The 23,101-nt window shown below is 44.1% G+C and overlaps 1 protein-coding gene across 3 annotated transcripts in view; it reads left to right on the top strand.

Annotated features, from left to right (window-relative positions):
- ADAM23 (ADAM metallopeptidase domain 23) overlaps positions 1–4,533 on the top strand; it is a 189,989-nt gene extending 185,456 nt beyond the window's left edge. For all 3 annotated transcript variants that reach the window (XM_075530315.1, XM_075530314.1, XM_075530316.1), the window contains one exon: positions 701–4,533. In XM_075530315.1, coding sequence (XP_075386430.1) covers positions 701–840 — 140 coding nt within the window. In that variant the 3' untranslated portion in view covers positions 841–4,533. The remainder of the gene's footprint in view (positions 1–700) is intronic.
- Positions 4,534–23,101: the final 18,568 nt, after the last annotated feature.

The raw sequence follows: 23,101 nt of genomic DNA, 5'->3' as shown, positions 1-23,101 counted from the left end.
TGGTTCTTTATCTTCTCTTTTGAAACTTAGGAAACCACTCTTTAGCAGACTGGACACTGTGAGCAAGGCCTTTTAACGTGCTTATTTTCAACTAAGCTGAACTGCTGCATTTGCTTAACTAACCCAAGCCTGTGTCCATTCTCCTTCGAGTGTACTGTCTTACCATGCACTCTGTTCCCCCACTTTCTGAATGTGAAAAGTGCTGGACTCCATCCTGGGGTAAGAGCCCGCACACCAAGGCTTCCTTGCCACCGTGTCAGATACCTACCAGCTGAGCCAGAGCTCCTGGGTCCTGGAGACCAATGACTACTGAGACTAGGCTCTGTATTAGTTCTCCGAACAGTCTCAGTGGGAGAGTTCTTCCGACGGCAATTTCTGTTGAGTTATGAACAATGCCATTTACCTAAGAAATAGGAGACAGATTGGGCCCCTGACGCTTCCTGTGATTGGAAACGAACAAATGAAAGCTTCTTTGGCCACAATTGGGCATGTTTTACTGGCTGCCTGGTCAAGCCCTTCTGAAGCCTCAGCTAGTGTGCTTTTCAACAGTAAGCGGTTGGGAAGGTCCGCCTGGGTGTGGGGCGATTACTTCCCGCTGGAGCTAGCACTGTTGCCATTATTGCTGCCGCCTCCTCGTGATTGATTAACGTTGTGGCTTTTCTCCCCCTCTGCTTGCCTCTTCTTTGGCGCGCTCCGGAAGAAATGTCAAGAAGAGGAGGTTCGATCCTAGCCAGCAAGGCCCCATCTGAGTCAGCTGCCCTGGATGACGTGCACCTGGTCCTGGTGGATTCTGGGGGTGGCAACCTTAGAGCAACGTTGCCAGAACTAGTGTGTCTGTAAACAGGAGCCTTGGTTGGTCATGACGACAAAACTCACGTTGGGCTGACAGGGTTGGGGTGAAAGGAAACTGTCCTTTTTGGAGGTAATCTCAAAGAGCTCCTCCCATCACCTGTCAATAAAAGGGGGGCAAAAACAATATTATAAAAGCAGTTTCTGAATATCTGTTTTTCTACGGAATGGAAGAAGGAAAAACAAAACAACCACACACAAAAAAATTAAGTGCAATAAAAGAACCATCACAAATAGCAAATGATCCCACCCCGCCCCCTCCCGCAGCCTGCTGGCACTTAATATCTTCTAAATGGTTTGGCATGATTTCCCCCCCAACTTTTCCTACCAATGACAAACTCCAGTGGCATGAAGATCCAATTTTCGAAAGGGTACAAACTGCATGGCATATATACAACAAGCTAGCGAGCCAATCCTCAGCAAAACCTGCAACCGAATTCCTAAGGTCAAGGTGACAGATGGACATGCGGAGCTGGCCTGCGCCTCTTCACATCCGCTCCTGCCCCACGCCACCTGGAACCAACAGGCCTTGCGCACCTCCACGGCCCTGCTCTTGGCGATTCACTCAGCCCATTGTCCTTTCTCCTGGACCTAGCATCCTTTGGAAATGGGAACTGGACTTTGCACAGCGATGCTATTGTATAGTTGTTTTATAAATGTAAATATGGAAATAAGATTTTGACACATAATTATCACTTGTCTGGATTGAAGTATTTTTCTTGTAAAGGTTTCTGTACATTTCAGTTTATCATTTGCTCCTTGTTCTCTCTCTCTCTCTCCTTTCTCTCTGTCTCGGTCTTTCTTGTAACATGCCGTACAATGGTGGTTGGTCTTGCTTAAAAAAAAAGAGAGGTCGCTACACATACATGGAGTTTGGGCACAACACTGGTGCAATTTTGAAGTTGATATGCTTGAAACCCAAAATAAAAGAGACAGGGTGGGGGACAACACAAACAACAAAATACCCATATTAAAAACACACCAATTATGTAAATGCACATATATGTACTGACAACAAGTGTAGACATTTTTGATGTATGTATATAATGTAAGAAAGTTGACACCCTCTCAAATCGATCACAAAAGTGCCAAGCTCATGGGTTTAGTTTTTGGTTTTGACAATTTTCTTTCCCTGTCTTTAATGTGAAAGGAGTATAAACTTAAAGCCTTAAATAAAATCACAATAATTTTTAACTGTTGGAAGCTTGGGAAAAGGTGAAGCTTTCCGTTTTATTTGTATCTATTATTGTCAATATTTCATTCATGCTCCATCGCCCTGCCTCAGTTTATATGGTAGAACCTCATTGTAAAGCTGCTGAGAACACCCACCACTTCTTTACCTTCCTGTCCATATTGTTCTCTCTCTCTCTCTCTCTCTCTCTCTCTCTCTCTCTCTCTCTCTCTCTCTCTCTCTCTCTCTCTCATTGTAGAAAGGACGGTTAGTCTGAAGGTAGGAGCCCTAGCAATGCCAAGGTTAAGAGCTGGACTGCTCCTCAGGACAATTTGCAACCCCTATGGGGCAGCTCTACTCTGCCCCTAAGGCTTCTCCGAGTCAGTTTGGTCTGTGTGTGCTTTCAAGCACCACTGCTTGACTTGTCATATTTGCTGATCCTCCAATGGACTGCTGGGTCATGATGGGATTCTACCAGATGCAAATTCACAGGCTTTTTTTTTTTACCGCCAGGCAGATTTGCACCTGTAACCGGGGTGCTCAAGTCCCTCTGAGTTTTCTACACTTTCAGTTCTTTCCCTTATGGTCAAGATAGCTTCCCCTTCAAGTGCTAAGTGAATGAGTGAATGAAGCCATTTGGTTCTGGCTTTGTTCTAAAATGTAAAGATGTGTACATGGTCATCTCAGTGAGCATGCATTTAGGAAAGAGACGACTTGACTAAAGGTCCCCAACGAGCCCCCAGTTCTCTGCCATCCTCTGCGTGGCACAGGACATGCCACTGTTCTGCCCACTGCCCCATCCCCCAGAATCCCTCACTAGCTTTCGCTTTTCCTCAAGAGCCCTGATACCTATCTCACAACTTTTTCTTTGACTTTGGGAAGGATTCTCTCCTAAAGAAGTGCTGATAAAAAGGGTCTTTCCCCCAGGCCCCGCAAGGTGTCTTTGATTGTGCAAGTATCACAACAGTACGGTAGACATTTTAATTTGCATATGCCACAGAGACCGCCATCAAACCTCTCCTCCTGTTCATTGCTTTCTGAGTCATAGGTGCTACACAAGCCTGCAGTCTTTCTCTAGACCGAGCTAGATATTTATAGTATACGTAATAACAGGGCTAGCTACAACGTTCATCAGCCTTTACTCCAGGCTTCCTAAGACAGGGTACATCCCTCTCCTCGGCGGCAACGGCTCTTCACCTTGGGGGAATCTTGGAGGAAACTCAGATCCTCGGCCTCTCAGACAGCTGTGGTTGAATGGCTTAGTATCCTCCTGCCGCTGAGTCCTTCTCACTAGCTGCTGCGAAGTGCACCGCACACATTGCATGGCTATTGTGGAGGCGACCGACTGGGGTGACTTAAGGAGAAAGCAAACCCTTGGTGTTTCGGAAACAAGATAGATCTCTGTTAACTTTTGAGCATTTCACAAGCAACATTGTAACTGCGATGTTATGTTTTAAATCAGACCACAGTGGTCCCCAAAGCTTATGTACATAAGGCAAATGTCAGTGTAACTTTTTGTTACACTGGCAATTTCATAGGTAACCAAGCCTATGCTCCATTGTTAAATTCTTTGTCTGTATCTGTAAAATGCACAAGCTATAAGCGAAGTGTATGTGACTGAAAAGAAATGCAACCATATGAATCATAAATTGTTTGGGTATATATCGTTCTAAACTCCTTGCTGGATTTTCTCTTTTCCTTATTTTTGCCTTGCACACACACCATTCCTTTGCTGACTCTCTGTGGTGTGGCCCCCCTCTTTATTAACTGGAGCTCAAAGCACAAGCATATCACTGTTGACCGTTGCCCAAGCAGAGTTAGTGTTAAGTGATCACAAGTTCCCATTTCACCTGCTGTCCTTTTGATCAGTGATGTCTGGGTGAGGAGATGTGCGCTAATCCCATAGCTCACCCTTGACTGTCGCATGACACCATTGAATTAGAGCTATGCCCACTAAATGAGCAGCACACATGGGTGCATGTTCTGCAACGTGAATCACACGGAGCTGTGGAGTTCGACCAAGTGGTATCTGTCTGTGCGTCTGTTCTGTTTTGCTTTTACTATGCAAAGATGGGGCTTGCACAAACTTCTCAAAGACTGGTGTCTGAAGAACTTTACAAACAATACTTGAACCTTTCAAGGCATCCCATCGTGTTTGATAGTCACTGTTGCTTCCATTGTTAATTTTCATTTTTGAATGGTTTGGAATTTTTTAAGTGCACAATTAGGAGATTTGTTTGAAGTTAATAAACTCATATCTTGTTGGCTGCCTATAAGTGAAGGTTCGGTAATCATTGTATGCATCTCTTAGTCAAGTATGTATTAAAATTTCCATGAACATAGAATGTTGTAACATGATATTTGGATCATTTTTCTTAAACTCCTCCCCCCCCCAGGGTTCTCTGGCATTGTGGATTAAATGGCCATGCATCTGAGATCATCGGAGTTTTAGCACTGATCTCTCAATCAAAGGCTCACTAAAAATTGAAGCATTCGATGACTCAAAATAAAATCTTGATTAATGATAAATATATTCCTGATTAGAATTCCATTTCATTGGGGTCATTAGAAGTGCTTTGCTTTTCAGAAATCAGGAAAAAGAAGAGAGAATGAAAACTAAGATCATACTGTTAGATGATGTACTTTATTTCTTCAGTGTCCCTTTTCGAAGTTTTAGGACGGCCCGGCTACTAAGAACAGCAACACTGTGACCTGGCATCAAATTTGCAAGCTGTAATAATAAGAGAGCTATCTGGTTTTACAAGTTGTGCTATCAAAAATGTACTGATCAAGAAATGATGGTACCTCTATTTCATTAATGCCCGTACCTTGGGTCTAGCCTCAACAGCCATCCAGACTACTGCACTGGTACAAGACAGTTTTTCAATGGTGTTCATCGGACCATATTGTTCCATGGACAGAAGCCTTCCAGGGGCTCTTCATTCCCCTATGGAATTAGTCTTATGTCATCTAGGATAAAATCCAAACAAAATAATAGGAATTTATAGCGAGACCTGCCTTTTATGATCCTACCCCTATTTATTTTTCTAGCCTTCTTGCTTCACACCCTTTCACAGTTCCCCTGTTGGAACCAGACCAACAAACAAATTCACTGAATACATTGAGTGTGCCCTTCAACTCAAGCCCGAGCAATCTCACGGAAATGCGTGTCCAAGGCTCCATGATGCAAAGGGGAAGCGCTGGGCTGTGGCTCCATCCCCAATTCTCCAACTCACTGCCGTCGAGACAGTTGCAATGGAGAACCCTAGAAGGCAGAGTAGAACTGGCCGGGGACTTCTGAGACCAGAGCTTGTGAGGGGAGTACAAAGCCTCATCTTTCTCCAGCGAGTGGCTCGTGGCTTTGAATTACTGACCTTGAGGTTAGCAGCCTAGCACAGAGCCACGGCACCACCGGCAGTTTCACTCTGTCCAGTGGGGATGCCACGCATTGAAAATGAGCTTCACAGCAACGAATTTAACAAGACATTTTATGTCCATTTAATGTAGTTCATCATTAGTTTCTATGTAAATTTTATGGACTCAATAGAAAAACATTTTTTTAAGAATAGCATGAACACTATAATAGAAGTAAAAAGGCATTAGATTACCATTGCCATTTGTCCTTGACAAAATAATTGGGGTTGATATTGAAATGAAGTCTGCGACATGTTTCCTTGGTAACTGTCTGGGAAAGGTGACCCAGAAACCGGAAAATGCCCTTGATAATAGAACGACGCCCGTCCTATAATTTAAACTGTAATGTAAATAATGATGTAGCTCATCTACCGATCCACGATAGAATACATAAGTAACTTTCAAAATGTATGGTAGGTACCCTTTAGGCCCTAGTGCAGAGGTTAGGGATTTCACTCATTGATTTATACGTTAAGCATATCCCCTGTGCCAGGAATTCCTAGGAACTGAAGGAACACAAGCACATTTGGGGCCTATAGTTACTCACAGCTTAGTGGAGAGACACACGTTAGCATCAAACCCTCCATAACAAATTGCAGTCAGGTGAGAGGCAAATGGCCTCCTTCTCCTGAGGAGTGGTGGGGTTTCGCACCAACGCCCGCCCTTCAGTTAGCAGCCAGCAGTTTGAAGCACCCTGCAAGGGGAGTAAAAAGAACTAAGGTGGGTCCGGTGGTAAAGAGAGACAAGAAGGCTTCCTGAAAGAAGTGAGCTTGGAGCTACCCACAAGGGTAATTCAGTGTTACCTGATCCCAGGAATGGCAGAAGTACAGGAAGAAGCACAGGAGCCACGCCCAGGAGGAGGAGGCGCTTCCTAGAGGTAAGTCCTGCTCATTGTCTGGTCCACTCAGCTTGTTTCCTTCCACTTCCCTCCCTCCCTTCCTCCTTCTCTCCCTCCCTCCCTCCTTTCTCTTCTCTTGCTTGAAAAGCAGTTGTCATTGAGCCGATAGCTACCCACAAAGACCTTCTGTGTATCAGAGCGAACCTATTCTCTCTAGGCTTTTCACTTGCTGACATGCAAAGACAGCACATGTGGCTTCAGAAGTAGGTAGCCAGGCCTTTCTTCTGAGGCACATCTGAGCAGACATCATCCTCCATCGGTTTGGTCAGCAGCTGGGGGTGGTAACCATTTGTACCACCCAGGGATTTCTTTAACAGTCATTCCTTTCACACGGACTTTACCGACTATACTATGCTAGGCCCCAAGGACACAATGAACAGCAATTAATTGTGTGCAAAAGAGTCAACATTTAAGTACAACAACAAATACCCATTTTTATACGTATGTGCCATTGAGTCCATTGTCACTCATATATGTACACAAATAATAAATATCAGATACTTCTAGGAGCAAAAAACAGACTCTGTTCTGACCCAGTGGGTCAAAGAGGGCCTCACAGGACTTTGGACAGGTTCAGCCTGGTTTTACTTCCTGCTGAGAATTTGCATTTCCACTCCAAGCATACTGAAACAGCATCCACATTCTAACAAAGTTCCCAGGGAATTCTAACAGAATGTTCTGGAAATCTGGTTAAAATGTGAAGTGTGGTTCAGTACATCTGGGGCAGAAGGCAAATTCTCAGCAAGGGATAGAACCTAAATGAACCAGCTTGAAGCGCCAGACTCCCACAGGATGTTTCATTTGAGTAAAAGGCTGTGCCTACACAATTGAACCGCGTTCTGTGACCTTTTATTGTGATATTTAACCAGATCTCATTTGGGCAGGGGGAAGTCAATTCATAAATGCCTCACAAGTAGGAGAACCTGCAATGTACAGCCCTCTGTCTGCTCCAGCCGCTGGCTTGTCTTTGCTCGTTTGAAATTTATTCTCAGGAGCTTCATTTTTAGATTATTTCCCCATTGATATGCTCATCCAGGATCGATGCTGAAGGCCTGGGGCTGTCAGTAAACACTAAAGAGAGCTTCTTGACCTGGCCAATAAATTCCTAGTGTTTTCATAGCAAAAAACATCCCCAGCTAATTTCAGTCTGGAGTATGGGGGTGGATAAGAGGAGCCATAAACACTTTGAAAGCTCCATTTAGTAAGTCCTTCAATTAGTGGGGGTCAAAATCATTTCCAAAGTTCAGTCACACTTCCTGTCTACTAAAGTTAGTCCCCTCATCATTCATGCCTTGGAGAGAAGTTACTATTTCTCCATCTTTTCATCAACCCCAAAGCACGCTTGGCTCCTTGAGAAAACAAGATCTTGGTCCTGCGTGTGTCTTGGGGAGGGGGTAGGGGGCAAGAGAAGGCAATGTGGTGACCTTGCATCACATGGAAACAGTTGTCCCGGTGGAACCTACCAGTGCGCCTTTGCTGGTTAATTGTGAGTGCACCCAACCCTGTCTTGGTGTCACTGCGAAGACAGTGCGTGTGGCTCCACGTGTCCACTCTTAGGACCACGTTTATCTGACTGATGGCCATTGAAAGACTAATTGGACCAGTGCATCCATGGTTCCGACACAAACGAGGCGAAGCAAAACAAAACACAACAGAATCTTTATCCCGGATGATGAAGGGCATTTCAAGGGTTCTTCACATCTCTTTGGAGCTTTAAATAACTGCCAGCCATCAGGAGGTAAATAATAACTGCCAGCCGTCAGGAGGTAAATGAGCGCGCTGCGGTGCTCTTTGCTCTGCAGACCCAGGGCTCATAGTGAAACCAGAAAGCAGGAGCCTCGCTTATAAAGGCCATCAGTGAGAGCTCTATTTTGTAACAACAAACACAGTCTCATCACGCCTTTGTCCCTTCCACAGAGACGGCAGTGGGCAGGTTGCAAATGTGTACCGTACATTTCTCTGCGTGCAAAACGATGAGAAGGCCAGGGTCACAGGTTCTAACGTCTATAGGAGCCAGCCAACCACCAAGAGGCGCAGAACAGGGCAGGGTTCTGCCTCACAAGGAGTGGGGAGCCCTGGACTGGCGAACATGCCCTGTTCTCGGTTCAGCCCAGCCATGTGTCTCCAGGGGAAAGATGGGCTCATCATTGCCTATTCCTCTTATTTTTTCCCCCCGAGATGTCAGAACCCAGATGTGTATACAATAGTTCCTACTTTTCAGTGAAGTTCATATTTTTAAAGCCCTGTGGGTCTCAAGACTACAAATCCGGCCCATCTTCAGATAGAATTGGGCCCGTTGACTCCTAGTGGGAAATTTCTGCATAAGACAATGCTGCATTTTCATGTGTGATTTCTGGAAATCATCTGATAGCCCTAGGAACATCTCGACACAGTCACAGCCTCGCTTCTAGCTACGACTGCAGGCTTCCCTGTCTGAAGTCCTGGAAGTGTTCTCACGATTTACCGTGTAAGGTGTTGCCTTGCTGTTCTTGTGGGTGGAGGAGCATCAACCAATGGAAATCACAGTCTCAAGGAGCTGCCTAGAGGTACTTCCTTTGGGTGACGCTTTATGTACTGTAAGCATGTTCATGTGGACCTACCCATGAAAGTTGAACTGAACTTGATATGTTACACTGGGTTGACTAGAGAAACAAATCCAGTGACACATATGTATAAGAAATAATTTTATACCAAAAAGCCATTGTATATCAAGAAAGCATCACCTCCCAGTCCAATTCAATTGTGTAAGTCTGATACTGGCTCATAAGTTCCTCTTCAGACTTATGCAGCCATATGATACAGAATTCAGGGAGATCACAGACTGGTGGGTACAGAACCTTATGGATCCAAGGCCGGTGGAAGCATGACCAGACTCCAGCAGTTCTCAGGGTCCATGGCAGAGAGGTGAAAGAGAAAAGAGAGCAGTTCCCAGTGTCACACACTCTTATGCTATCAAGAGTCATCAGGCTGTGACTTGATAGACAGGTTTGACTCTATCCCTACATCTTCAAATTGACAAAAATTAACCTAACTACCACACCTGGATTGGCAAGTAGGGTTTATCTCAAAGCTACTTCCATTCAATTGGTCGTGACTTCTGGATCCTGAAGCCATATGTGCTATCTATTAGATTGCTAGGGTTGATTTGTGGATGTCTGCTACCTGGCAACCAGAAGTACCTGGCTAGATTTGTACAAATTTTTTTTTATCTGTACAAATCTTAAGACAGTTTTTCTTTCAGTCTCTGGTTCCGAAGGCCAATTGGATATAGGAATGAATCGACCAATTTAACTAACCTAGATGCAATTTTCCAGGGAAATAATGAATCCTGTGCTGAGAAATGCAGAATCTTAAAAATAAAACAGGAAGGACTAACTATGTGTATTTATTTCTCTATTTTGTTGTTGTTGTTAGGCGTATTCATTGATATGCTTTAGGAGAGACTTGTCTCAAGAAGGACCTTGTGTTAGTCCAGGTGTACTAGAGAAACAAATTCATATATATGAAAGAGGTTTATAGATAAGAGCAACTGTACATTGAGAAAACATCCCATCCCAGTTCAGACTAAGTCCATAAGTTTGATATTAGCCCATATGTCCAATACCAATCTATAAATTCCTCTTTAGAATCATGAAACACAGGCAATGATGCCTAATGCAGGGAGATCACAGGCCAGTGGGTGGGAAGTTAATAGAAGCATCTCAGCGCTGGCAGGGGTCTCCATGTGACTGCTCCAGTTCCCAGGGCTGCATCAGGGTAGGTCCATGTGGCTTCTCTCAGGGATGTCTGGCAGGAAGTCAGCCTTTTCACTAGAGAGCCTCTAAGGGAGTGAGCGGAAAGAGAGAGACTCCCTCTTCCAAGGAGGAAATCTGGAGTTCCCAGAATTCCCAGGAGAAGGCCATGCCCACACAGAGGCTTCAATGGCTATGACCTGATTGACAGCCTAGACTCCACCCCTATACTCACAATCCTCAAATTGACACCAGATTATATAACTGGTGGCTATCCTGTGTTTTAAAGGAGAAGGGCAGTGAAAAAGAGGATGGTGTTCGGAGAGATGGCTTGACACAGTGACAGCTGCAAGGGCTTCCAGGACTGGGATGGCGATGAGCCCGGTGAAGGACTGGGCAGCTTCTCTCTGCTGTGCATCAAACCTACCCAAGGGCACCCGCCACCATCAACATGCTTATTTTAGGAGTTTCAGAAAGCTAACGGATATTAAAATCACTCTCCAGAACAAGTGCTCTTCCTAAACGTGTCATTAAATGAAATTTGTCTATAAGTCAGAGCAGTTAGGTATAGTTTGTAGCTAATGTCAGTTAATCATAAGTTTGTCTTAGTGTGTAGTATATAGTATATGATGAATTAAAAACATTAAACAGATGTTTGCAGATGAACTAAAACATCAACATCATAATACAGTAGAAATGATAATGTTGAACAGATGCTGTAAAGTAGCACCAGTCTGTTGTCATGAACAGTTTGAGGAGGTCAGGGGGACATTGCCTAGGCTTTGAAGACCTTGTTGCTCCAGTTCACCAGTTGAAGGAATTTTCTGGGCGTTGGTGACCTGTCTAGGGGTAGTGACAGAGACATCCCTTCCACACCTGCACTCTTCTTCCCTGCCCCCAGGGAGGCATGGTAAGTGGCTGAGGTTCAAGTCAGAGTCCCCAAGCTGGACTGTCTGGTTCAAAAGCCTAGCCCAAACTTGCAGCTGCTCCTGGGACTCCGCCACTACCAGACAGAGCCTGCCTGGCATTCAGGGCCACTGAACAGCTGTCCGTCCTGCCCACCAGGCAACCCCCGGCTCCTTTTGAGGTCCTGGCCTTGGGGGATGTGGGGAATGCACACTGGCTGCTTCAGGTTGAGTCAGGGAAAAACTTGGCCCCCCCAGTGCACTGTGTCTGTTTGATCTCTAGGAAAGATACATAGGGCTGGCTCATCGTCCCATGTTGCCTGTAATTGGATCTTCATAACCTTCAGACTGCCTGCAGTGGAATCACTAAGTTATAACCCCCTTTTGTAGTGTGTTCATTCCTTGAACCCTTCGTGTTATTTGTCTTCTCCATACCCTCAGCATTGGCCGACACAGGTAGGTTGCAAAGATTTGTGTTTCCATCTTCTGTGTGTGTGTGTGTGTGTGATCTACTGTGTTCCATGTGGGTGCTACTGGGTCCAGAAAAGGTTGGGAACAATGGGGCACTAGGGTAAAGAAGGTCGTTCTTGCCTCGGATACCTTGGCTTAGATTCTACTGCAAGGAAGACTTCACTCTTACCATCAAATCCTGTGCATCCCCAAGTATCACCTCAAATATTCTCTCCCTCATAAAGCCTTATCTGTTCCTTCTACACCTTTTTAGGTGTGTACAGGGCATGCAGAAGCACCTCTAAGTGGTGGAGCTGGGACAACACCCAGTCTTTTAGACTCCAAAGCTCATGCTCTCACCTGATGATTTTATTGCTCCTCTTTTATTATTCTCATTTTTCAGTTGAACAGTCAAGAAGTTGGAAAGTGTTAGTACCTTTCCTGAGATCACCAGTATGGTGCGTGTGTAGTCAGAAGCAAGATCCAGTCACACAGTCCAATTGTAAATCCTTTTCTGGGCCCAGGAGGATCAGGCCCACGGCACAGGTGACACAATGAGCAGGGGATGGAAGCATACAATCTTAGACAGACACCCCTTTTGGGGTGATTCTGCAGGAGGGCTGTAGAAGCCATGACTCATCACCACAGCAGTGGAGGAAGAAAGTGACCCAGACTGTGTTGATGGCTGTTGAGTTGGCCCTGAGTCATGGTCAGCCCACGCACAGTGGAACAAAGCGTGTTCTGGCATCATCCCAGGATGGGCTATGGATTGGCTCAATAGGATCCAGAGGGCTTTACTAACTGATTTTCAAAAGTAGACCACCAGGCTGTTCTTCCTATTCCATGTTGGACTGGAGGTTCTGCTAAAAATGAGTTAGCCCTGTAGCAACAAACACATAAGCGTCCCTGATCGATGAGGTGTGGCAGCCCATGAGTTGCATTGACTAGGAAACAATCTCTGGTCTCCTGCATGTCAAGCCGAGCGTCTACTGCGGAACCCCTGCTATGTCCAACCGAAGAGTAAAGAGTAAATATGAAATTCTACTCTCCTAATACCAGTTCTGGCCTTCTTTTCTTAGAGCTAGAGAGAGAGAGTGAGACCCAAGAACAAGGTTGAAATGTCTTCCTAGGGTACTCCAACAAAGAGAGAAGAAGTAAGATGTTTTTGTTGTATTTTTCTTCTACTCTAGCAGAGAGCATGAACGAAGTTGACGAGGGAAAGGGAAAGAATACCAGTTTCACCTCATATGAGAAAGACCTTCACTGAGTCATCAAGGGTACAAGCATCTATTAGGCGGAAGACTGTTGGGCAGAGTGAGTCCTAACACGTGATACCCAGCTGCTTCTGGCCCGGATATTATCGCTTGGTAGAAGGGATGAGAAGAAGTAGGGAAAGACTACGATTTATGATGAAAATATGGTGAGAGTTAAATGAAATGCAGATAAATTACTACAGGTGGTGGGTGGAAGAAAATGCTACTTCCTGTTTTAGTAGTATAGGGAGGGGACCCACACACCTGTCTATGCAGCCTCATCCATAAAAGGTAGCACTTGAACTAGTTTTTGAACTAGTGGGGGAGATAGGGGGAGCATAGCATTATAGCCTATACTAGTTAGTGCCAAAATGTCAGTGGCTTAAACAAGAGGGATATTTTCGTCTCTTGGTAACAATGCGTGCATGAGCAGTCCCGAGTTGGGATGATGGTCCAATACCTCTTCGTGCTGGTCAGTGCATAGCCCCCGCCCCCTCCGGTCTCATCTCATGAAGCAAATTAGCTGTTGAGATTCCACCTCCATGCCTGCCGTTGAGTCCACAGGCGGAGACGACCAAGAGAGGCTGTCAATTCCTTTTGATACCAAATTCACAGCCACCCTTGGCTGCAAAGGAAACTGGATGGTGTCATGGGGTGGGTTGATGCTAAAGGAAGAAATGAGGTGCTGAGAGCCAGCTAGTGCCCTTCAGTGACGGGAGGAGAGATGGAGACGAATGAGCCCCATCATGTGCTGCTCAGGTCGGGTTTGAGGCACACAGAGGGTGCCAAAGGTCTGTGACTCCATCTGCTGGGAGGACCTCTGGGGAACTGGCATCAACTGCCAGCACTTTTGAGAATAGCCTCCAGGGATGGTTAGGGTCCCCCTCCAGAGCACACCTCCTTCCTGAGCAGGGCACACCTAATTAATGTGGAGTTATCCAGGCGTGTACGACAGCTCCGCAGGGCCGTCCCAGCTCCAAAGCTCCTCGTGGCATCCGACGAGGTCCCTGCTGGGTCTTCACGGAACCGTGTCTCCCTCTGCTCCGTCCATCTGCTTCTGTTCCCTTTCCACAATTGGGGAGGTGCATGTTCCAATAAACAATCTGCCTGATGGCCTCCACCCCAAGAATTCCTCCTGAGGCACCAAACCAAAGGCCACCACCCAGTAGTTTGGTTTATTGGCACATGTATACAGGAGGAAGCAATGGATTGAACCCCAGACATAGTTGTCGCTCTTAGCTGCCATCAACTCACGACAACCCAGTACACAACCACAAAACTAAATCCTCTCCAATCCATGATTAGAACTTTGATAGATAGGGTTTGCATGGGCTGATTTGGGGTGTTTTACCAAAGCTTCTTCCTAGTTGACCTTAGTCTGTAGGTTCTACTGAAGCAAGCTCACCATCATAGCAACATGCATCTCCCCTGACAGACAATGGTAATCAAACATGAGGTGTATCAGTGCAGAATCAAACCCGAGACATCTTCATGGAAGGGGAGGAGTGCCCATGGAATCAGTTACACCGCGGTGAGGACTTGATTCTGCAGGGACTTTGCAAGTGGCTTTCGGAGGCTCTTGGTGAAGGAGCCATCTGGCAGTCGTGTTGCATGAATTTGGAGGAAGAGAGGCAGGATATGGGTAGGCCAGTTAGGATTTCAGCACTATCCCAATGATCAGAATAATGAAGAATTGTCCCAGGGCTTTGGCAACACCAAATGGAAAGGAAGGGACAGCACACTTAAGTAGAAAGGACAGGACGGGACAGTTGATTGTGGAAAGCAAGAGATTAAGGGAGAATAAAAGGTGAGGCCCAGGTTTGATGCCTGGTCATTGGTATAACAGGGATTCTCTGGAAGAAATCCTGGTTTAGGGGAAGCATGATGCAGTTAGGGATCTGCTTGATTTCAGAGGCTGGCAGAGAATCTAGGTGCCAATGCCCCAGTGATCACTGAAGTGACCATATGGAACTTATTCAAGGTTTCAGGATAGACATATTGATTTGAAAACCATCTATAGATGTTATTTAAACCACAATAGGAAAGGCTATTTTGAAGTAGGATAGAAAGGAAGGGGAGAAGAGAAAGAAGGTTAAAATTAAAGGGAGAAAATGTGGACTAGATGCATCTAAAATCCAGGATTTGTTCTGTGAGATGGAAGCGGTGTGCTAAAAGATTACTTATTGGGCAGCACAACTGAGCATGGTGGGTCCCAAGAGGGTAACTGAGCAAGAAAGGAGACTCGGACCCCCGTTGTAGCCACGGCGCCAATACTCATGGACTCGGTAGTGACTTTCCACTGCGCCACACACACCTCAAACGCCAAAACAACACAAAATAACAAACAGGTCCTTTCTTAGGATCTCTGGAGGGGAAATTACTGGGATGTGACACCAGAAGAAACGATTTCCAGTATCCTTATGCAAAAAATCATTTTTAAAACTCCGTTACTTTATTACTATCATAACCACATTCCCCATGATCTAAGCTGAAGCTGAATTTTCAAGCATTTGGCATTTCAGGGACTAGAGAGATGAGGATGCTTCTGCTGTGCTTATTCAGAAGGCAACTGCTGATTTGTCAACAGCAGAGAGGTTTACCCACAGAACTGGGTCTTTATGGAACAACATGACTCCTGGGCCGCTCTTGCCTCAAGGAGAGAGGTTGGGTGGCGAGTGTAGCGCAAAGCAAGAGGCTAACTGTGTTTGTGTCTCCAGATCACCGTTCTCAGTGCTGTCCAAAGAAACGGTGGGGCACCAGAGGACAGTTTACTAACTAGTCAGCCTTTATTTTTCCATTATTTAGTAGTTTGAAAAACACAAGCTGAATATAAGAAGGAACAGGGCCAATCCAGGTTAAATTAAAAAAAAAAAAGCATGAACACAGGCACTAAAACGAGTCTGATTAGATTTCATTGTGCTCTTAGAAATTTGGGTAGCCCGTCCTTTCTTAGAGGAGCCCTGTTGGCATAGTGGTTATGAGTTGGGCTGCGATCCAAAGGTCCGCATTTCAAAACCACGAGCCGCTCTGTGGGCGAAAGAAGGGGCTCTCTACTCCCATGAACGGTTTCCATCTTGGAAACCCACAGGGGCAGTTCTATGCTATCCTATAGGGTTGCTATGAGTTGACGACTCAATGGGAGTGAGTTCATTGGGGTTGAGTTGTCCTTTCTTGATGATTTGGTTACTGCTCAGAGACATATTTAATCATCTATGGTTAGACGTGAGGAAATAAACTTTTTTATTAAAGTTGAAAAACTCTGAAAGGCCTTGTACTCAAATATTTACATGAGAACACACAGCCAGATGAAAGGAGAAAGATGTAGTCATTTCAGTCAATTTTTGCTTTGTTCTCAGGATATCTACTGAGTGGGCAGCTGTGTATATGGAATAAAAAGCTTCCGGGTTTTTGTAGATGAAGGAATACAGATGACTATCCATGTGGATAGTTCTTTGACCACCAAAGTTTGTACAATTTTTACAGACCTTGGGAAGGCAATTCACTTTCTAGAAATCGCATATCACTTAGATGAATGGAATATTATAAGTACTCTGTAGCCGGGACACATTCTGTTTGGCTGGCTTGCTGGTAACATTTTGATGGTTGACCAAGTAGCTCTGCAATGCCTTTGTATGTATGTACTTTTATTATAGCTGAAGAAAAAAATCAAAATTTACTTTCTTGCATAATAAAAGATTAATTTCTAAACTTGAATTCCTTGCACACAAAAAATGATTGAGTACAGAAAAATAATGTTGACATTTTGTTCTTGAGCAAGACTTATTTTTTCCAACCTGAGAGGATTTAAACCTAGTAAGCATCACTAACAAGAAGAGCTCAACCCCTCATACCAGGTTTCCTCTCTCCCAAATTTTATCAGGGTCTGAAAATACCACCGTCTTCAATATTTACTGTGAGAGAACCTGTTTTATGTCATAGGGCTAACCTTTGCTAGTGTGTTAGAGGAAGGGAAACAGTGTGATCTTTGACTGTGGTTCTACATGGACTATGCTTAAAAGAGAAATGAACTGGGGTGGTTAAGTGAGGTGGGATGTGTTTGTTCATATAGCTTTTCAAAAATGGCCAATAAGGGTTGATGTAGGCCTATTCTCAGGTGATCTTGGCTTTAGTTTTATTTTGTTTGCCTCTCTGATCCACCTCCCCTATTCGAGGGATTTAGGTCTAAAATGTTTACAATTAGGGGCGATCAGGAAGAGATTCATTCATCTTCACAAACTGCAGCTCACCAGAATAGTTCAACTGCTAGGCATTTTGAGTAAATGTATCATGAAAATGCCTCTGGAGTGGGTTGTTACCTAACATCTTACTGGTCCCAAAGTGGGTCAATACCAAGGGCATATAATAGATAGAACTGGTGGGCGATGCTCTGACTCTCCCAGTAAGGAAGAGGTGTTGACCTGGACATTCCAGACCGTGTTCTAAGGTCGGATGGCTTCCTCAGCTGGGGTGATTACCTATAGTGGAAATTGCTGTGCTTCAAAACAGAGGTGGCCAATTGTCTCCCCAATCTCTAGCTCAAGGTTTACAAGATTTTCTTTAAGAGCAATCATGAAGTAATATAGAGGAATTTGTGAACTTCTCAGGAACATTTAGCTGATGCCCTGGCTGTTGGCACAGAGTTGTCACATTGAAGAAGATTTTCTTTGATTACTAATCGTAAATCACATTTTGGTGGGTGCCCTAAGGTGGGTGTAATATTTATAAAGCTTAGTTTTAAAAATGGGTCCCCATGATGGAAATGGGAGCATACATCGGTACTTGGCTATTTTGTATACTCTTTTCAACCTGTGCCCACATGTGTCAATTCAAAATCGATTAGGGTTTAACACCTGGAGGTGTCACAGGAAATGAGACATTGTTAAAAGAAAGATTACCCTTCATTAAGAGTTTGTGATTATTATAGTAGGAGTGGGTCATCGGTCTTTTGCATAGTTTTCAAGGAAAGGGGGCTGAGTACTGAGTTTGTCTATTGTGCCAACTTGGCCAATAAACACATGTAGGGTTAATTGAAAGTCAGAGGGATAAATGGCTCGGTGATCCTCGCCTTTCTAGTTCTCTGGTCTCTTGCTTTGTGATGGTCGCACCAGGGTGCAGCTGCCTTAGCATTTCCCTGCTTCAGCGTGCAAGGCTGACTTCCTACAAAACACCCCCAAGGAGAAGCCACATGGACCTACCCCGATGCAGCCCTGGGTGCTGGAGCAGCCTTGTGGAGACCCCTGCCAGCGCTGAGATGTTTATACACATTCACTGACTTGGCTTTCCTCCTGCAGTCGGCATCATTGTGTCTGTTTTGTGAGATGGAGGAGGACTTTGTGGATTGGTGTCGGACACATGGGTTAATGTTGGACTTGTGGGCTTGGGCAGCACTGGGTTGGGATGTTTTCTTGATGCTCATTTAACCTTTATATAAAACTGTTTTATACATGAGTTTCTGTGGATTTGATTCTCTAATGTACCCAGACTAACACAATATGGTACTTTGGGAGTGGGCTACTGGAGAAACAAATCTTAAGATGGAGAGTAGATGTTTGTTTGACCTCTCCCTCATGGTAGTTTCTCTTGTTGAACCAGAGGTCAGATAAAATCACACTATTTACTCAGTTGTTTTTCTGGGGAAAATATGGGAAGTGGGAAAATAGAAAGTTTGCAAGTCCACTTGCTTCAGCCATTAAAATTTTATGCCTGTAAAAATAAGCTTTGAAAAGATATCCCACCCAGTTTAGGCCATGCTTGTAAAAAAAAAAGCTTTGAAAAGATATCCCACCCAGTGCTTTGGAGTACTCAGGAACCAATGGTCTTTGTCAGAAGCTGGAAAAAAATCTGGAGCCATGAAGAAAACTCCTCTCTGGGACTGAATGTTAAAGGGATCCTGTGAGCAGGCTGAAATGCTTGCTAGGTGACCACCTGGATCTGCTTGTTGAGTGGAAGTGGGAGAAATGCAGCAATAAAGAGACGGGTTGAGTTTGGCCACTGACACCTGTGGACATGGTTAACAGGAAAACGAGAAAATGACAGCAGGTTGACTGATTTAAAGTTCATGACCTAGCAGAAGGGGACTAGGCTTGTTGAGTATTGGTGAGAGCCCATGGTCTAAAGACAAGGTGACCAATGGGCACTCTGGAGGCTGAGCGAGACAGCCCACATTGAGTTGACCAGAACTCAACCAGCTGGATATTTTTGAGCCTGTGAACTGGTGCATAATTGTTGCTGACTTTATGGATGGCCTGTCCGGATTTGACTTTGCTTATGGATGCAGACTTCACAAGGTTTCAACTGGACTGAAGACTCTTCATGTCAAAAATATGATTGTCTTCTCAGAGAACTGGATTGATGTAAGTGGGCAGTATATAAATTGTATACCCAAAATTTGGGGAGATAATGGCATGAAGTGGTTGGCTTACATACTTTCATAGGTGGGGGAAAAATTCACAGGATTATAGGGTTAAGGTGTAGGTGTTACTTAATTGCAATTGTGAAGCTAAAGAATTATGTAAGGTTGCCAGGTTGGCAAGGGGTGGATTGAGTTAGTTTATTGTGCCAACTTGGTTGATAAACACGTGGGGTTAATTGAAAGGCGGAGGAATAAATGACCTGGTGAATCTCGCCTTTCTAGTTCTCGGGTCTCTTGCTTTGTGATGTTCGCACCAGGGTGCAGCTGCCTTAGCATCTCCCTGCTTCAGCTTGCAAGGCTGACTTCCTATAAGACATCCCCAAGGAGAAGCCACATGGACCTACCCTGAAGCAGCCCTGGGTGCTAGAGCAGTCTGGAGATCCCTGCCCGACTCGGCTTTCCTCTTGCAGTTGGCATCATAGTGTGTGTTTTGTGAGATGGAGGAGGACTTTTTTGATTGGTGTTGGACATAGAGGTTAATGTTGGACTTGTGGGCTTGGTCAGCACTGGGTTGGGATGTTTTCTTGATGCACACGTAACTTTTACATAAAACTCTGTCTTATACATGAGTTTCTGTGGATTTGTTTCTCTAAAGTACCCAGACTAATACAAGTACTAATCAGGATCCTGGTTGCAGAAAGTCTGAATGGTGAGGCTTAGATTCTCCACTTAGTTTACTTTCTGGCATAAATGACCTCACGACCTAGTTGAAGCCCATTAATTTCAAGCCCAAGTGTAATCAGGAGGACTATGGAAATGCCTTGACTTTCATGATGCAGAAGAGACTGGCCTCCCACTCGCTTTCTGCTCTGAATGTGGTCACAACATCTGGAGCTGTGGCAGTTGTCTCATGGGTCTAAGAAGCATCATTGCACAGAAGTCCAGCGTTCGATTCCCTGGGTTCATGGTAGCAACATCAGCAACCACAGTTCTCTCGACTTTGGAGGAAGGCTTTTGCTTCTCCAGGGAAAATTATTTTAGACTTTTACACATTGTGTCTCCTTTGACATGAAAGCCTCTTAGTCCAAAATGTTACTTGTGAGGGTGTATCCACACCACATCAAAATAATAGCTTAAATCAACCAAAACATACTAAAATTTTAGACATTGGATGAAGAAAAATAAATTGATTGATGTTTTTTTACTCTTGGAAATGTTTGTCCAGACATATGAAGGAAATTTCATCAATACAAAGTCAATGAACACTGCCCACCACTATTAGACTCTTCTCATAAGTACATTCAGCTAGCTTTGATAGAGAAATTACCCCATGTGTTGTACTCAAAAGTTACCGAGAGAAGTCTAAAATGATCCCTCTGAATGAGCTCGGTGGTTGATATGGGAGTGGGAAGATGAGTAGAGGCAGAGGGGCATTTATAAAAGTTAGAATACAGGTAAGTGTGTCATAGAAATAAAGAAATTGTTGGAGTTGTCAAAGATTTCATTTTTGCTCAAAAGAAACTACGGCTGCCCCTATTACTACAGCCATAATAGCTTCACTTGGTCCAGCAGAACAAACCGACTGGGCTATTACTGTCCCCGAGCACCTCTCCTTTTCCTCCCATTTTAGGGTCAGTGTCCAATGTCATCTGACTGCTTCATTGCAACTCGTCCTTATGAATTTGATGACACTGAAGGCATGACTCATCCACTCACCTAATGGGCATCCCAGGAAATTGCCTTTGTTTATTGTCCTCATCAAATGATGGAAAAGCACCGAAGATTGAGGGAAAATAATTATCTTTACTATCTGATCCACAACGTTAAGGAAGCATCCTATGCTTAAAGCCTGCCCCCATCATTTTCAAATTAATGCACTGCTGAAGATGCAAACTGTCTATATAACTGCTCTTGAATTTCATTAGAATTAATCACAAGTCTTTTTTAATGTGGTTGAGAATTGCTTCAAGTGGCAAAAATCAGAAAATCTCCCCATGGGGTGTATTCAGCTAATTACGATTTATTTCTTGACTAGCCATTCTTCAGCCCTAGACTGCAACTGCGTAAAGAGAAAATAACTCTTGGTTGGCAAATGCCAGTCATACTAGTGATTTAGCATCATGTAGTTATAAATGACCATTTGTTTCCTGAGTATTTTTTTTAAGAAGTCAGCATCATGTGATGAGCTCAGTGTGGTTGTATATTGTTAACATTATCTTCTCTGTAACTTGAATTCACCATCTACTTCCTCACAGTTGGTGTTGGGAAACAAGTAGGGGAATAGGGAGAGACTGTACAATGACAAAGGACCCCAGGTGGGGCTGGGAGTTAAGTACTGGGCTGCAAGATCAGTGGTTCGAACTCACCAGGTGCTTCCCAGGAGAGATGAGACTGTTTGTGCCCATAAAGATTTAGTCTCAGTGACCCTCTATATGATCACTGTGAATCAGAATTGTCACAATGGCAGTGAGTTTATACAGTGAAAATTGCATAAATGCCTTTTTATTGTGTAGACAGTGAAATATAGAGTTGTGGTGCATGTGCTTGTGTATGCAAGCTACTTAGGACAGAAGTGACGCAATGCATGCATCTAAATTTTGCAGAACTTTCATGGATTAAATGTGTGCCTCAAAAATGTATCTCAAAAAAAATACCTATCTCAACATGTCGGTCCACAGCTCTCGGTGGTTGGGCAGTTATGCAGCAATATTATCATCCTGCATGAGCTGATCTGATGTAATCAGTCACTCTGTTCTAGGAATTTTGGGGTGGGACGCAGCCCTCTTACTCAGCTCAGTCTCCATCCAACGTACGCGGAGTTGCCCTGCATGTGACCTGCATCGTACTTCATCTTCCACGAGATGACAAAGGAGAGAGAGAGAGGTTCTCTGTGCCTGGTTTTCTTTTTTGGTGGTAATAAGTCCTCTTTTTTTTTTTTTTCTAGACCTGGGGTCCCTGTGCTGAGAACCACCTAGATCTAGGGGAAGATTAACACCAAGACACATGGAGATGGCTAAGGACTAGTGGGTGTGGGTCCACAGATAGTGAAAGGAGACAATGCTCTTGCCCTCAAGCCAAGAGAGAACATTCCCCCCTAGAGTCGGCACCCTGAATTTGGACTTCAAGCCTACAAACCTATGAAAGAATAAATTTCTGTTGGTTAAAGTCATCCACTTGTGGTATTTCAATTATAATAGCATTAGATAGTGAACCAAGCACCCTACGTTACCTCTTACTAGCTAACTGACCCATGGGTAACCTCTTAATGATAAACAGGGATGGGGCAGGGGTCAAAATTTTACTTTTCTTATAAGCACATGACATGATGCATATAAAATAAATACTTCATAAAATGTAGATGTAAGGAAATATTACTTATTGTTTGAGAGAGTCTAATCAGTTTAAATGAAGTCATGTGGACAAAATATCAAATTAAGCATCCTTATAATGTTCAAGTGGATATAAAATGTTATTTTTTAAGTATAGTGGTAGTTTGCTTCGGAGGTGGATTTCTTCTTATCTAAGTGTGAGCATTATTAGGCCTTTTTTCTTCCCACAATTAACAAGCAAAGAGTGGGATTCAGGATCAAAGTCATATAATTCCCTTCCCAAGAATCTCTCTGAATTGTATCTAGCAGCCAAAGAATATTAAATATATGTTACAATGGAGTTAGTATTTTCTTCTAAATTAAAAACAACTCTATAAGATGACTATTTATTTTCCAATTGCGAGTTATAAATTTCATCTATGACAAATGTCTAATCGGTGCGTTAGACAAATGTCTAATCAGATGGCACAAAATGTTTTACTGAATGTCGAAATTTTGAGTCCCAAATAATTATATTGGAAAAGAAAAAAAATTCATATTAACAGGGACCAGCTAGCTCTTTGAACACATTTTCAGAACATTGCTCCCATTGGCAAGGGCTGTTGTAAGATACTGAAGCAGGGGTGACTACTTCAATTCATTGGCTTAAGAGTGAAGGGGAAGGTCGAGTTCAAACTGCAGTAGTCTTCACCTTCATTCATTGGGGTCATGTATTTCCGTGGTGGGGCTCAGGATTCAGAGCTGATCCG

This window comes from Tenrec ecaudatus, chromosome 13, assembly GCF_050624435.1.
Source record: "Tenrec ecaudatus isolate mTenEca1 chromosome 13, mTenEca1.hap1, whole genome shotgun sequence".
Taxonomy (NCBI): Eukaryota; Metazoa; Chordata; class Mammalia; order Afrosoricida; family Tenrecidae; genus Tenrec; species Tenrec ecaudatus.
The sequence above is the reverse complement of the archived record's forward strand: the minus strand, read 5'-3'. Positions and strand labels throughout refer to the sequence as shown.